The sequence below is a fragment of the Notamacropus eugenii genome, chromosome 1 (genome assembly GCF_028372415.1).
Source record: "Notamacropus eugenii isolate mMacEug1 chromosome 1, mMacEug1.pri_v2, whole genome shotgun sequence".
Taxonomy (NCBI): domain Eukaryota; kingdom Metazoa; phylum Chordata; class Mammalia; order Diprotodontia; family Macropodidae; genus Notamacropus; species Notamacropus eugenii.
The window spans coordinates 73,963,801-73,979,776 of record NC_092872.1 but is presented as its reverse complement, the minus strand read 5'-3'; the positions used below and the strand labels follow the sequence as shown (position 1 = coordinate 73,979,776).

At 39.0% G+C, this 15,976-nt stretch overlaps 1 protein-coding gene across 4 annotated transcripts in view; it reads left to right on the top strand.

Annotated features, from left to right (window-relative positions):
- FRMD3 (FERM domain containing 3) overlaps positions 1 to 15,976 on the top strand; it is a 334,009-nt gene that overhangs the window by 313,214 nt on the left and 4,819 nt on the right. Inside the window, exon 1 of one of the 4 annotated variants that reach the window (XM_072605285.1) lies at positions 463 to 668. The exons of the other annotated variants lie outside the window; for them this stretch is intronic. Within the exon in view, the coding sequence (XP_072461386.1) occupies positions 542 to 668 (127 nt within the window). The 5' untranslated portion in view covers positions 463 to 541. Of the gene's footprint in view, positions 1 to 462; positions 669 to 15,976 lie in introns of those variants that run through there. 4 annotated transcript variants of the gene reach the window in all.

Here is a 15,976-nt window from a genome sequence, read left to right as displayed (position 1 = left end):
CCATTTTCCTTTTGATGAATGTTAGGATTGCTTCCAAATTGTATCCAATTGTATATAATGCTATTATAAAAATTTTTCAATTCACATCTCTCCCTCCCTCCCCTTCTCCATTTCATAACACTTTTAGGGTATATTCCCAATAGTAGAATCATTGAATCAAAATGTTTGGGTTTTTGGTTGAGATTGGTTGGGTTCTATTTGTTTGGGGATCTAGTAATGACACAGATAAATATTTTGGCTGAGTCACTGGGATGGTTAAGTAACGGGCAGTACACAATGTTGCATTGTACATTAGAGTGTGATGAAGAGGTTAAAAATAACATGCCTCCTTCTCCCCCCTCCCTCCTCATCCTGATCCCTAGTGGGATATTTCTGTTGGCCACATGAGGAACCTGACATTTGATTCATTCAGGAGGACTTGCCTTGGTCTTATAAAACACAGTGGCAGCTTCGTCAAAGGTCAAAGCCAACTGCAGGGCTGGTGGTAACTTCATGTTGGCATTTCAGGTGAAATAAATGAAAGCAAATAGAAATAACCAATATGGTCAAATGTCTGGTGAAGATCCAGACTCGGAGAAGCCTCCACTTACACATGGTTAACCATTGCAGCAATAACATCTTTGTGCGACTGCTGAGACACGGTGCCAGGATCACCGCGAGAAATGTTGGTATGTGAAGTTTCCTTTTTTGTAACTTGATTTCTGGGCACTTTGAGTGACTCCCAGCTGCATTTATGCTGGCGTTTCAGGCAGAGAAGCCAGCTGCTAGCTTCAGTGATGGGATTCTTATTTTTTATTTACAGTGATAAGGGAAGGGGAAGGGAGGAGAGGAGGAGAAGGAGGAGGAAAGAATTGTCCATCTACCTTTCTGACAGTGTGTGGTGCTTTCCAAGCATGGTGCAAATTGTCAATGGTTAAATGAATGGGAGCTTTGATGAATGAGTGCCTTCTGGAAGCAAACCTTATAGAAAGCATATTCTAAGGGCATAATGATAATTAGCAGTCAGGGACTTGTGAATAAGGGATGAGGCAGGGTTGATCATTTCAACATTGATTGCTCAATAATGGCAGAGGGGTATGGCAAAAGCAAAACTGAGCGATAAAAAGAATGGATTTATCTTTTTCTTTTTTCAATGTATAGCTAAAAGTGCATTGGTGATGAGGTAAAATTCTTTGACCACAATAATTAGCTTACACAGTTGAGTCTCCAGACTAGAGTCTTCAGTTCAACTCACCAGTTATTAATTATGTACATGTTACTATAGTAACCTAGACAAAGTAATAAAAAATGAGTAAAATCTTGTTCCTGCCCTCAGGGAGCTTACTGTTTAGTAGGTGAGGAAAGGCATGTATGTAAGGATAGCTGGCATGTATGTGATGCTGACATACCTGATCTTTAAAGGCTGTGAAGTAAGCATTACAGGTATTACTAACCCTGTTTTACAGATGATGAAACTGAGACTCAAAGGACATGCCATTTGACTGGATCAACTCATTACTTAGAGATGCATGATCTTGGGGGGAACATTTAACCTCTGTGGGTCTCGGTTTCTTCATTGTAAATTAAGGTAGTTGGACTAACTGACCACTAAGATCCTTTCTAGCTATAAATCTATGATCCTGCGATATGATTCTAGGCAGCTAGGTGATGCAGTGGATAGATCTGAGATCAAATCCAGCCTTAGACATTTAAATAGCTATGTGATCCTGGGCTTAACCTCAAGAGGACTACAGGTTAACTTCTAACTTAACTGCTTAGATCTCCATCTGTCTCAGTTTTCTCAGTTGTAAAATGAGGATACTAATGATATCCTCCTCATAGGGTTATTGGGAAGATTACATGAGCTGATATTTGCAAAGTGCTTAGTCCAATGCCTGGTACATGGTAAGTGCTTAATAAATGCTTGTTTCCTTCCTTAATGAAAATCAATGTACTGACTTGCCGAAGGCAATGGAATATGAGCTTTTGTCCAAGAAACCAAAAGAACAGAAAAACTTATATGGCAAACAATAGAGAAGGAGTGAGACATACACAGCTCTAAGAAGAGACTTGAAACTGGTAGCATCTGTTGGGTTCTTTTAAATTGTGTGAGCAACGAGGTGCTTTAGTGCATAGAGTGTTGTACTTGGAATCAGAAAGATCTGAGTTCAGATCTTGCCTCAGATCCTATAGCTGTCTGACCCTGGGCAAGTTACTTAATGTCTCACTATCCTAAAGTTTGAAGTTGCAGAGAGCAACATCTGTATTGGTAGAGGAACTTTTCTTCTGCCAGTGAAATCAGAGGTTAGACTCCTTCCATTTCCAAAAGCATACCAACCCCTAGAAATCTGTGTAAATGAAAGGAGATCATTCTTAATAGCCAAGCACAGACTTAACTGCATCATTCTTCCATTTAGTTTTGTTGTTATTCAGTCGTGTCCAACTCTTGTCACCCCATTTGGGGTTTTCTTGGCAAAGATACTGGATTGGTTTGCCATTTTCTTTTCCAATTTATTGAACAGATAAAGAAACTGAGGCAAACAGGGTGAAGTGACTTGTCCAGCATCACACAGCTAGTAAGTGTCTGAGGCTGAATTTGAACTCAGGAAGATGAGGCTTCCTGACTCATGGCCTCTTAGCTGTCCCTTTTAATAAACTTCAGTTTATTGGATCTTATCACATCTAGAATCAAATACAGCCTCCCCCACCCTGTGTGGCATTCAAAGCTCTTTACAGTCTAGCCCCCTCCTATGTTTCCAGTTTTCTGACACTTTACCCCCACAGACTCTGAGATCCAGTGACACTATCCTTCTTGTCCCTCAAACAAGACAAGTGATCTCCTGACTCCGGGTATTTGCACTGGCTGTTTCCCATGCCTGGAATGCTCTCCCATTCATCTCTACCTCCAAGCTTCCCTAGCTTCCTTCTGGTCCCAGCAAAAATCACATCTTTTAGTGAGAAACTTTTCCTGATTCCCCCTTAATGTTGATGCCTTCTCTATATCGATTTATCTTGTTTATATCTTATTTTGTACATAGTTATTTTCATGTCATCTCCCCCTCCCTCCCCACTTGACTGAGTTTTTTGAGAGCAGGGATTTTGCTTTTCTTTGTTTTCACATGTCTGGCACATAGTAGGTGCTTAATAAAGGCTTATTGACTGACTTCACTTGACTAACCCCCAAAACACAGACACACAAATTCCTTAAAATAGGATAGAATTAGGTTATCTCTCTGGAGTCCAACTGGGCTTCCTTTTCATAAGACTATGTAGGCCTCCCAGACCTAGCCTGAGCAAGAAGAAAGATGGAGAGAATGAAGTAAGGAAAACAGAGAGATGAGCCAGGGAACAGACCTACTACTTCTCACAAGTAGCTGCTGAAGAGAGTATGAGAAATCAAAGGGCAGGACAGAAGAGCATCCTCTCCCAGGAAGAGATGCTTTGTAAGAGACCTTAGTGAAAGGCCTTTGTACTCTTACATTTTTCCAACAAACCTTCGATCCGGTCAGCTGCCTCCTTACTGAACTCCCTATAGCTTTCCCCTTGGCACCACTGGAGAGGAGAAGGCAAAGCTATATTTTCTGCCTTTGAAGTTCCATGGTAGATCTGAGGAGGCCTTTGGGAATACTGCCCCACTTGTGAATTCAGGAGGTCAGCCTTATCAACAACAGAAAAGCTTTATCCTGAATCTAGTTCCAGGACTGATTACTGCTCCCTCCTGACCTTTTCCTGTACCTGTTATTCTGTCTGGATCAGAATGGAGGGAGAATATATTCTTATGTCTTCTCCCAACTCCCCTCAGAATCACTAGAAGGCAATAGGATGTCAATCAAAAATTATACTGGAGCCAAAGATTGCTAAGTAGATAAGACTCCTAAGATACTCCCTTTGAACCTAGTTGTTGTTAGCCTACAAGACTAAGATGCCGTATTTCAAAAAAGCAGCTCCCTCTGCCAAGGATGGATACAGTTGCCAACCTGTGGGCATATGATACATGTGCCTCCCTAGTGTGGAGAGGGCCATGAGTCAGGCATTTGGCTTTCATAGGCACACACTCCCAGTCACACAACAGGGTCAGAGAATGTGAATAGTCAATATGATAGTGAGTCATCTGCAGATAAACTTCTAGTTAAGCAATTGCTAAAGTAGGGGATCTGGACCTAGCAGTTGACTTGGAATCATTGGACTTGTCACATGGAAACTGATGTAGGAGGAAATTGAGAAAAATTAAATGAAGCCTGCACTGGAATTTTTTTTTAAGAACTGCATGAGAGGAGAGGAGAACCAGGTGGAGGATAATCTTGTGGAGGATAATCTCCAGGGAAATTCTACCAGTTCCAACTATTTAGAAATTTCCAGGATGAGCAGCCAGAGAAGATATCTAGTACTCTAATTAGAAGGATGGGATAGCTGGTTGGAATTTCTGAGTCTCTGTTAATGCTTGATTTAGCCCTATAGCATTACTACACAGCTGATCTTTTTCTCCCCCGTTCCTATCTGCCTTCTCCAGATTTACATAGCAAGTATGTGTTTGTGTTTGTTTCCATGCCTCTACTGTTTTTTTTTTCTGAGTCGTCAGTCTTGAGTCTATATAATTAAATAAAAGAAAGAATGGACTTTGAATCTTTCAAGAATGTTTAGACAGCGTGATATCATGAGAATCAGAGGCCCTGGACTTAAACCTTGGCTCTTCTGTTTACTATCTGTGTGAACTTGGATAGGTCATCTAACTTTTCTGGGTCCCAGTTTCCTCATCTGTAAAATCTAGGAGTTGAACTAGGCACTAGGGGATCTCTAAGACCCTTTTTCAGCTCTAAATTCTACCACTAACTACATCAGATGCTTTCCTAATATGGTGTGCTTTAGAGTGCCTGACAATAAAAATCCTCATTGGATGAATGTAACAGTTATAGCAGGTCTTCATAAAAATCATAGGACATGAGATTTAGAACTTCAGACTTAGTACAGCCCTTTGTACTTCTCATGAATTGTTCATATACAACATGCTCTTTAAGGGCAGCTAGGTGGTACAGTGGATAGAATGTAGGGCTTGGAGTAAGGAAGACCTGAGTTCAACTCTTACTAGGTGTATGACCTTGGGCAAGTCACTTAACCTGTTTTCCTCAGTTTTCTCATCTGTAAAATGAACTGGAGAAGGAAGTAGCAAACCACTCTAGTGTCTTTGCCAAGAGAACCTCAAATGGGGTCACAAAGAGTTGCACACAACTGAAACAACTCAACAAGAGCAACATGTTTTGTAAACCTTAAAGAGCCATTTAAATGTGAGCTCTTCTTATGTTGCACGATAGTTCTTTGTGTACATGTCCCACTTACCATATTGGATTGTAAGGTCCATGAGGGCAGGGATTATACCTATTCATTTTTGAGCATATAAAGCTGGACTTGGAATCAGTGGGTATGAACTCAAAGATGAAAGGGTAGTGAGATCTACTTGTAGGAAAATGTACATAATCAAGGTAACTTACAACCCTGAAAAGCAGAGCCCTGGTATCCTCACAAAGCTCTTTTCTGGGTGAGGTGTCAGTGAGAGATGAGTCAAATTCCATGTCTTGTTATGTATTGGGCAAGCAACTTCCCTAGGCCTCCATTTCCTCTTTGGTAGAATGTGTGTGTGTGTGTGTGTGTGTGTGTGTGTGTATGTATGTATATGTGTATGTATACACACATACATACTTCTGTTACTAACCTAACAGGGTGGTTGTGAGAATCAAAGGGTATCATAGGATCATATATGTACATATTGAAAGAACCTCAATCCAATGCCCTCATTTTTACAGATGAGGAAACTAGAATCCTGAGAGACAAAGTGATGTCCTAAGTCATACAGCTGGAATTTAGACTCAGGTCTCGTGACTTCAAAGTCAGTAAAAACTTTCAGAGTTCTTTCCTCTGAAATGATAGATGATCTTTGAGGTCCCTGCTGGTCCTAAATCTATGTGTAAATGATGTAGTACTTCCTTTCTACCAACTCCTCCACTTACTTAACACCGGTACCGGCAGAGGAGTGGCTGCTGCCCCAGCTTCTAAGGTTGACCCTATGAGTGGCTGTCCTCCCAAGAATGTGGCTTCCAAGATGTCGCCAGTGCACTTCCTCTTAATAATCAGTCAGTACGTTTGGATAGCTTTTTACAAAAGGCATTTTCTCAAATTGTATGGCAAAAACAATAATGGAGTAGAATATTCGCACCTGCCAAAAGCTGGGGCATGTTATCTCATAAATACAGCCGTATTTCATGGGAAAGGGTAGGCATGAACTTAAAGTAAATATGTAAGGAACACAGATAGCAAAGACAACTCACAACTCTGAAAGAACATGGCCTTTATTCCCTTTATTTCCCTATAGACTGTAAATTTTACTGTGATTCAAGGTGTTGGGCCGGTCACTCTCCTAAAGAACTGGACTTGCTTCTTGCCAGGCATGGTGTTTCTACCAGTCAGATCATTCCACTACTGTGCTGTGCTGAGCAGGTCACTTGGCTCCTGGTCAGTTGCTGGGCTGGGAAGGGACAAGTCTCTGTGTCTGGACAGCCGTCACCATATTGGTCTAGGCAGGCTGTTCTGCCTCTGGGCTATTGGACTAGGCTCAAACAGGTTGCTTGGATGTTTGGTTGCTGCTGCCTGGGCTGGGCCTGGTGGAGTACTCAGCCCCTTGGCTCTTAACAGGACATGACCTCTTTGTTAGACTTTTTCTAAGGCATGGAATGCTTTACTTTATATTCAAAATGGCTTCTTCCTCCTTCATATATCAACATTTCTGTCTTTTACAAAACTCTTCCAACACCTTTACCTGAAATCCAATTAGGTATACCCGTAAACATTTAAAATGCTTTGCAAACTTTAAGGTGTTATGTGAACGTTAGTTACAGTTATTTGTGTCTCCCTCTGCCCTTAGCATGTACCTTGAGCAAAGTAGTTATTTAATAAGTATTTTTGAATTGAAAATTTACATCTCATCTCTGACAATATTTCATTAAAATAGTCTATTTTCATCATTATTATATATTTAGTGCTCTTCTGACCTAGACCAACTTTCTGCAATTCTAGGTACTTTTCTCTAGCTCCCTAGCTCCAACAGAGTGTCACAGATAAATGGCTCAGAGTTTCACAGATAAGTGCACAGAGCATGGCTCTTAGCATAGTAGAAGAAGGAAGTGTAACAAGACATGTTTGCAGAAAAGTATAGGTGGGCCTGTGAGCAGTTGATCCTGGATCTTTCCATTGGCTCCTGAACTCTGTTGATTGCACGGGAATTTATATCAACAGTGGCGGGAGAGAAGAGAGCTAAGGGAAAGAAAGACAGTGTATGGGGTTGACTGTTTTCAGAATACAAGTTGATATTAATGCATCATTCACAGCCTGATTGCATATGAGAACAGAGTAAGAGAAAGAGCCAGGTGAGGATTGCCAGCACTGAGTAGGCTGATGGTGGGGGTAAGGAGATTATCTAGAGGGAAAAGGAAATCCTGGCAAGTCTTTTCCCTCTTACTTTAGTCTCTGGTTTTAATATGCTTTACGCTTTAATATACCTTTTGCTTTACATTAAAATTATTTCTAACCCTTCTCCAGTGAAATCCTCCCTTGGGGGAAAACATGGAAATAGTAAAGCAAAAACGTGTGATACAGTGACTGTATGTGAGACAATGTAGATAATATTTTGTTTGACTAGTACCTCTCACGTGGAAGGAGACGTTTCATTTTCTATTCTCTGGGACCTTCGTTGTTTTTTTTTTTCAGTTCTTCAGCGTTCAGTGTCTTTGTTTTTGTTGAACAGAAAATGGCATCCTTTGGTCAAAAGGTATGGCATACCTTAGTGACTCTTTGGGCCTAGTTCCAAATTGTTTTCCAGAATGGTTAGATGAATTTCTTAAATGAATTTATGCACTCTCCTGATCCCTCTCCCTCAAGGAATGGTGGCCAGGAAAATGTGAGGGGGTAGTGTCCACAAGGTATTTTGCTTGCCTGTGACTGAGCTGTCCTCTGTTCCAGAGTAGGGGATGTTTTTACCTGGGAGTTGGGTTTTGAAATCTAGAGTCAGAGGACGATATGTCCCTGAGACTGTTCTTTGGACCATTCCCCTCACTCAAAGGGTTCCTGTGCCAGAAGTCGTGGGACTCTGCCAGGAGGTAATCAACCCAACATTGCTGTTGTCACTTCTGCTGGTACAGGGCCAAAGGAAGAAAGTTCTCTTACTCTAACAAGCTGTGGATTCAGCTATCTATAATTTAGTCTCTCAGGTCCTCTTTTTTTCCTAGCCTCTCTATTGAAATTAAAGCATCAGTACTTCTGAGAACCACAATTTCATCGGTGTGGGAAATCCTTCCACTAAGGCAGATTGCAGTCCTTTCATCTTCCTTATTGGTTGGTTTTATACATTAAAATGTCAGCTGCTTAAAAGGACTGTTTTGGGTTTTTCTTTTTATCTGCAATGCTTACCATAGTTCATGGCACATAGTAAGTACTTCATAGATGCTTGTTGGGTATTTGATTGATAAATTGCCATATCCTCTCAAAGTCATTGCATGGTATCCACTCTCCTGGTGCCCCCTCTTAATTTAGCTATTCTGGGCCTTATCTGACAGACACAAAGTCTAATAGTTAGGCTTTTACTCAAAGACTGTCTTGATTGCTGAGACCTGCTAGATCTTATTCCTTGCAGGAATAGGTTTCAAGAACCCTGGGTCACTTCTGTGCCATGTTCTATCGACAAGCATCTATTGAGTGTCTCCTATATGCAAGGCACTGTGCTAGGCACTGTGGATACATGAACAAAAATGAAACATGGAGCTTACATTCTGTCAGGGGAGACAGTCTATCCATATAGAAGCATATGCAAAGCAGATGCAAAATAAATACCTAAATAGAAGGTAATTTTGGGAGGGAAAGGCACTAGTAGCTGAGGGAATCAGAAAAGGCTGCATGCAGAATTTGTTGCTTGACCTGAGTTTTGCTGAAATCCAGAGATTTTAAGATACACCCTATCATGATATCAGTGGAGATAAGTTTATAAAACAAATTTAAACCCTACCTGGTAGTGAACAATAATATCAGGGCTGCTGTGAGCAGCTATGGTCTATGATGAAACAAGAGAAAAGAAAATAAGAGAATTTCTCCACAAATATGGTCATATGATGATAATGATTTCCATACTGTTTTGAGGTTTACAAAGTGCTTATCCCATAACAACAACCTCGTGTAGTAGGTAGTACAAATATTATTATCCCCATTTTACAGATGAAAATCTGAGCGTCAAAGATTGACTTTTCCCTTAGGTTATGTATCTATTCATGACACTCAAACCCAGGATTCCTGATTCCACATTCAGCAGTTTTCACACTTCATTCACCACAGTTTTCCAATAATATTATAAACTGAAATATCCTTAGAGATCCTTTAATCCAGTGCCTTTACTTTAGAGATGAAGAGATTGCGATCCAGAGAACCTTTGGTGGCTGTCTCAAGATCACATGGCTAGTTCCCAGCTGAGGTGGGGCTAAAGCTCACTTCTGCAGACTCCTGACTACAGCACTCTTCCTTCCTCCCCCTTTTCTCCCCTGTGAAACTGTCCTTGGACATGTATTCTATATCCCATCAGAAAAAAAGGATAACCTGCCTCGGTCTACTCCATCTTCTTTTCTTAACTCTCCCTTGTCTCTAATTCAAAAACAGAATCTACTTTCTGAAACTTGCATGGCTGAGGCAAACAACAATAAATAGCTAAAGAAAGCTGCATTTGGAAAGGTAATTTACAGTCAATGAGCAACAAGAATATGTTCTCAGTTTTTAAAATCCAAAATGTTAGGTGTCACCATGGGCTAAGGAGCCCTTCGTGATTTTTTTGCTTAATAGCAAAAGTATACATTAGATGCTTCTGACAGATCCAGAATATTTATTCTCATGCTTTATCTATTTTCCCAAACCTGTTAGTGTGCAGAAAAAGGCCAAAGGAGTCTGAGGCAAAGCAAGGTATTTCCTATAGACAACTCTTGCTTAAATAATAATAATTAATAATAATAATGTCATCTGACAAATATGAAAAAACCCACTCATAAACCAAACTCTGCATGATATGTTGATGGGATTAGTTAAGCTGGACAGCTCAAAGCCTTCATTTTTCACTCGTCTTTTATCAGAGCTGTTTATTAGGAACACAAATGACCTACTGCCTCTCATCTGACTATGATGCTACAGATCTGAAATAATTCTGGGTCTCCAGTTTCATTGCAGTGGTAAACTTCAAAGCTTTGTGTGATGTCTCTGACTCTGTCTCTTCCCTCTTCCCATCTCTCTTTTCCTTGCCCTTCTCTGTTCATCCCTATCTCTTTCTCAGCCTCTTCCTTTCTCCTCTTTCTCTCCCTTTCCCCCTTCTCTATCTCCTCTTTCCATCTCTCTTTACTCTTCCCCCTTTCCCTCTTTTTATTTCCTATATCCTGTCTTCTTTCCTCCTTCCTCTGTCTCTCTCTTTTACCTTTCCCTGTCTTCCACCTAGCCTGTCTCCATTTCTCTCTCCCTAACTCTCTTTTTTGTTATTAGAACTTTCCCCTCATTTGGATCTCTCACTGCCTTCTCCCCCTTGCAGAAAGGGACACAGCCTTTCATTTTTATTCTGTCCTACTTTTTGATATCAATATACAGACCTTTGGGCTTTTTGAAGGCTTTTTTCCTTGTTAATGACTACAGAAAAAACATTCAGAGGGTTTTTTTTTTTTTCGAAAAAGAAAAGCTGGCAAAGGCATACACATATATTTGCCTTGGAGGACTTTCCACACCAGTGTAGGGAAAGACAGGCCAAGGCCTTTTTCCTTTCTTTTCTTTTCTTTATTCTCTAATGGAAACATCCTTCCTCCCACCCCCCAGATTTTGCAGGATTTTTGTCTCTGTGGGCTTAGTAAAGGATGCCATCAGGGAAATGTATGAATGGGAAAAAAGAAACAGCAGATGGTCACATAGGAAAGAGACAGCTGATGGGGCAACTCACATATTGTATTTGTATTCACATCATGTCAAAAGGACTGGAGGAAGAGCCCAAGCCTATTAGAAAGATTCCTTGTGGGGAATTTCTGGGAGGACATGAATAAAGTTGCAAAGGATCTAACATTTATTAGGCACTTATGTGCTAGGAGAAAAAGGGAAAACAGTCTCTGATCTCAAGGAACTTACCTCAAGTTCTAAATACCTATATCAATGAGGCCAGGGGTAGACTGAAGTCTACAGTGTCATGCACATAGTAGGTTCTTAAAATACATTTGCTGAGTGAAATGACCCTAGAAATCAGCTGGTCCCAAACTTATCTGATTTTAATTCTAATCTAGGCTTCTTTATGGAGGGTTGTAATCCAAGGAAGATTTGGTTTGATCTAGATTTGAACTCCTTTAGAAACTGCTTCAAAATGTCAGTTAGGTCTGGTTTCCTGGCATGTGGAAGGAACTTTTATAGTTGACTTCACAAAGAATCTTCCCATGACTTTTGGGCTGTTCCATGAGGATTTAAAGCCATATTCTTTGTTATTTTTAATAGTCTCCTCTGAAGTCTTACTGTCACTCTTGGCTCCCTGACCATGAGAAAGAACCCTCTTAGTTGATCTCCAAAGATTTCTCCCTTGGATTTTAGGCCTTTTGATTTTCAGAAGGTAGCAGTGGTTTTAGAAATCCGAACTCTCTTTTTGAACTGTTCTGCCCTTTAGGGCAGAATTTTTTGCCTTGGGCCCCATGAGCATAGTGTCTGGACATAGTGCCATCCAGAGGCTACATGCCTCAATGACTACTGACATCATTGGATTTGTTCAGTCTGTTTTTTTGTCTGTACCTCTTGTATCTCACTAGACTAATTTCCCTTCCAGGGTTTTCCATTGAATTTCTCATTAAGTTCCTATTTAGAGTATGTCTCTGAGTTGTAGACCACTTACGGAAGACCCAATGAATCTTGGTTCCTTTCCAGGGCTCAGGTATATAGCTCTTACCCTTTCCCCCACCTCAGTTTAATTCAAATGACATTCATTAAGAGCCTACTACAAGCTAGGCATGTTGCTAGACACTGGAGATAAAATGGCAAAGCAAAAGTAACTCCTGCTTTCAAGGACATCACATTCTTATACATATATAAAGATGAGAAATCTACATCTATATCTATATCTATCTATAGATATAGATATAGATGTAGATTTCTCATCTTTATATATGTATATATATTCTCTTTTCATTAAGACCTTAATAAATGTCAACAAATATGAACATTTCCATATAAGAACAGAAAAAGTAAATATATATGAAACTGTGAATCTCTATTGCATTCAGCTTGGTTTAGAAAAAAGGATATATTAAATTTGACAAGATAGTGCCAATATTGCTTGCTTACCTGTGCCCCTACTAAACGTCTTTTTACTTTCCTCTATTTTTTTACATTTCAATGATGTTCTTTCTTTGTTTTTTTGCCCTATCGTTATCACTAACCTCCCCCCAAACTCTTTCATACAACTCTTTCCCCACAAAATAAAGGTGATAAAAAAAGTACAGTCATTTCAAACAAATTTATACATTGGCTTGTTGTGTCTGAAAATGTCTGTCTACACCTCTAGTTCATCATTTCTGTGCCAAGAAGTCAGAAGCATATTTTCTCATTAGTCTTCTAAAATCGTAATTGGTCATTACATTTAATCTGTTCTTTAGTCTTTCAGGGTTGTTTTCCTTTATGTTAATGTAGTTAATATTTAAATTGTTCCCCAGTTTCTGCTTACTTTATATCAATTCATACAAGTCTTTCCAGGTTTTTCTGAATCCATTCCCTTGGCCATTTTTTACAACTTAATAATTATTCTGTTACATTCATATACCATGACCTATTGAACCATTCTCCTTAGTTTCTAGTTATTTGATACAAGGGAAAAAGAGCTGCTATAAATATTTTTGTATATATGGATCCTTCCTGTTTCTGGTCTCTTTGGAGGAGTACATTTCTAGTAGCAGTATTACTGAGTCAAAATCTGTGTAGTTTGGTGAATTTGGGGGTATAGTTCCATATCTAGAATGAATGGACCACTTCATGGCTTCACCACCGATAGAGTGTGCTTACCATCCAACAGCTCCTGCATCAATTTTTATTTTCCTTTTTTGTTTTCTTCGCCTTTCTGATTAAGGAGTATAAGTTGCAGTCTCAGAGTTGTTTAAATTTGCATTATTCTTATTAGTAGGGTGAAGTATTTTTCTTATGTTCATTGTAATAATTTATAATAATGATAGCTAGCATTGATGTAGCATTTAAATTTTGCAAAGTGCTATACAAATATAATTTCTTTTTATTCTCAGAATAAACCTGACAGTTGGTGCCATTATCATTCCCATTTAATAGATGATAAAATTGAGGCAGGCAAAAGTTAAGTGACTTCCCCAGATTACAAAACGAGTGTGTATCTGAAACTGGATTTGAACTAAGGTCTTCTTGACACCTACTCTAGTTCTCCCCTGACTTTTTCTATTCTCCCTCTCCCCATCCCCCCAGGTGAGTAGTCTTTTCTGTAATCTGGATTCATAACCTCACAGCTATTTTAAACATATAGTACAAATCAGGAACTATTTGTTTAATAAATAAGAGACAAGTTATTTTTCCCTGACTAAAAAAATTAGAGGTATCTTATTAGAGTCTAATCACTGCTAAGATTTCTGGGATTGATCTATATTCAGACTCAAAGAATTTTAGACTGTTTATTATAATATGTGTGTGACTGTGAGGCATTGTCTTCATCTTTCTGTGTCTGTTTCCTCATCTGTAAAATGAATCTATCTGTACTTTCCACCTATTCACCTCACAGGGTTGTATTTAGTCATTCAGTCAGTAAACATTTATTAGGTACCTACTATGTGCCAGGAACTGTGGTAAATGCTGGATACAAATATGAAAAAGATTATCTTGGGCCTCAAGGGGTGTGTAATCTAAATTATATTAAGATTGCTTTAGGTAATCTCAATATATATTGTAAAATATATGTGTGCTAGTGCTCTGTAGACTATCTTCCTCATTGGTTTGGGGGTAGCATCCTCACCAGCGTGGCCAAAATAAATAAATGGACAGGCTCGGCAAGCATCTAGTCATGGGCAATGCCTATTTTTGCATTCCTTGCCACTACTCATTGCCACGTGCAGTAGAGTACAGTACCAGGTCTCCATCATTAATATAATCTGTCAGTAATAATTGGCTTGTCTTTCTCATCAGCATTCCTCTGATTGCTATCATTCCAATTTATGAAGAATTACTTCAGTCTGAATTATGGAGCTGCATAATTGATGTAAAAACTGCCACCTTGTTTTCCTAATTCCTTATAATCTTCCTTCCAAAACAATTATTCAAGAGGTGAGCTGTAGGAATTTGCTCAGCACATTTACTTATTTATATTTTTAACCCACCAATGAAATCAAATGAAGCCTGTCAAACATTCCAGAAGCAGTAAGATTAACTCTGCTAATTTTCAGTCTCTAGTTATTTTTTGGTACCTAAATGTGTGCTAGTGGGGAAAAAAAGCCCATTAACTAAGGTAGATTGAAAAATTGTAAATTAGCTGCTATTAACTTTGTGTAGGACATCCTTGTGACACTGGCAAACATTTTAGGCAAGCATGTATCTCCTCTATTTTATGTCCTCTTCCCCTTGATATATCCCAAAGAAGAAAGGTAGTTATATCTGAAGATTAATGGATTTCCCTCAGTAGAAGTCTCCAAGAGAAAACCAGATGACTTCCTGTTGGGAATATTATGGGTACATGCATAGATCAGAGCAGATGGCCTCTAAGCTCCCTTCCATCTCTGAGACTTTGTCTCCTTCCTTAGAATGTATGTTCCTTACTAGGAGGAATTGATTTATTTATTTTTTTTGTATCTAATCCTTAGCTTCCAGTGTGCCTAGCACGTAATAGGTATATATTATTTGCTTGCTATTTGAGTGACTGATTATGATTTTGGTAACTAGAGGATTTGTTGAACTAAATTATTGCTTAGATTGGCTCTATCAAGGAATTTTGTATGATTTTAACACATGTAGTCTTGTCGGAAGAGAGCCTTTTAGGTTCTGTATTGCCCTTCTGAGTCTTTTTTTTTTATTTTTTTGGAATCAACAAACAGTAAGTACAGAAGGATCTTGTGTTCTGTAAACATCTCTGTGGTTGTTGTGGGGATCAAATGAGATGATTGTAAAGTACTTGGCATAGCTCCTGGTACTTAACAAGCTCTGTGGAAATGTTAGCTATCGTCATCATCGTCATCATCTTCATCATCATCAGTAGTAGAATAGTGATAGTACAAATGTGGAAATGTAGTCTGCTGTAGAAAAAAGTTTATGAAAACCTGCCTATTATCTCTTCATATTTTCATAAATGATGTCTTAGTGCCCACATAGATCTTATTCATAAAGATCTTATGGACATGGAAATTAGGCATATAGATCAGTAAAACTTGAGGGTAAAACTTCCATCTTTCTTTTCTAATCTTCTTGCTTGAGATACCTTAAAAATCATGAGAATGGGTGTCATCCAGAATGGATTTTGTCTCTTATTGCATTTGATCTCTTATTGTATTCGGTTATTGTGTCAGACCTGGTCAGTTCTCTCACCACCCTCATCTTCTTCAATAGCTACTTTAGTTTCCACATGTAGTATTGTGTACAGGGGTGGTAGAATAATAATGTTGCAGTTTTATTGTAAATAATGATGAGTAGATCATTGTCTAGAATGCTGATATATCTATTCCATTTTGTATATACTTATTATCCTCTCTCTTTTATCTATAAATGTTTCTAGGGTAATCTGGCTTGTTTGAGTCTTAGGCAAGGCATCATGGAGGTTTATTTTCCGTAGCTTTGCTTTTTCCTCTTTTGTGAAGTGGTACACTTAGTTCAATTAATAAACACTTATTAAGTGCTTGCTATATGCCAGGCACTGACACAAGAAAAAAAAAGACAAAAGACAGCCCCTGTTCTGCAGGAACTCACAGTCTAT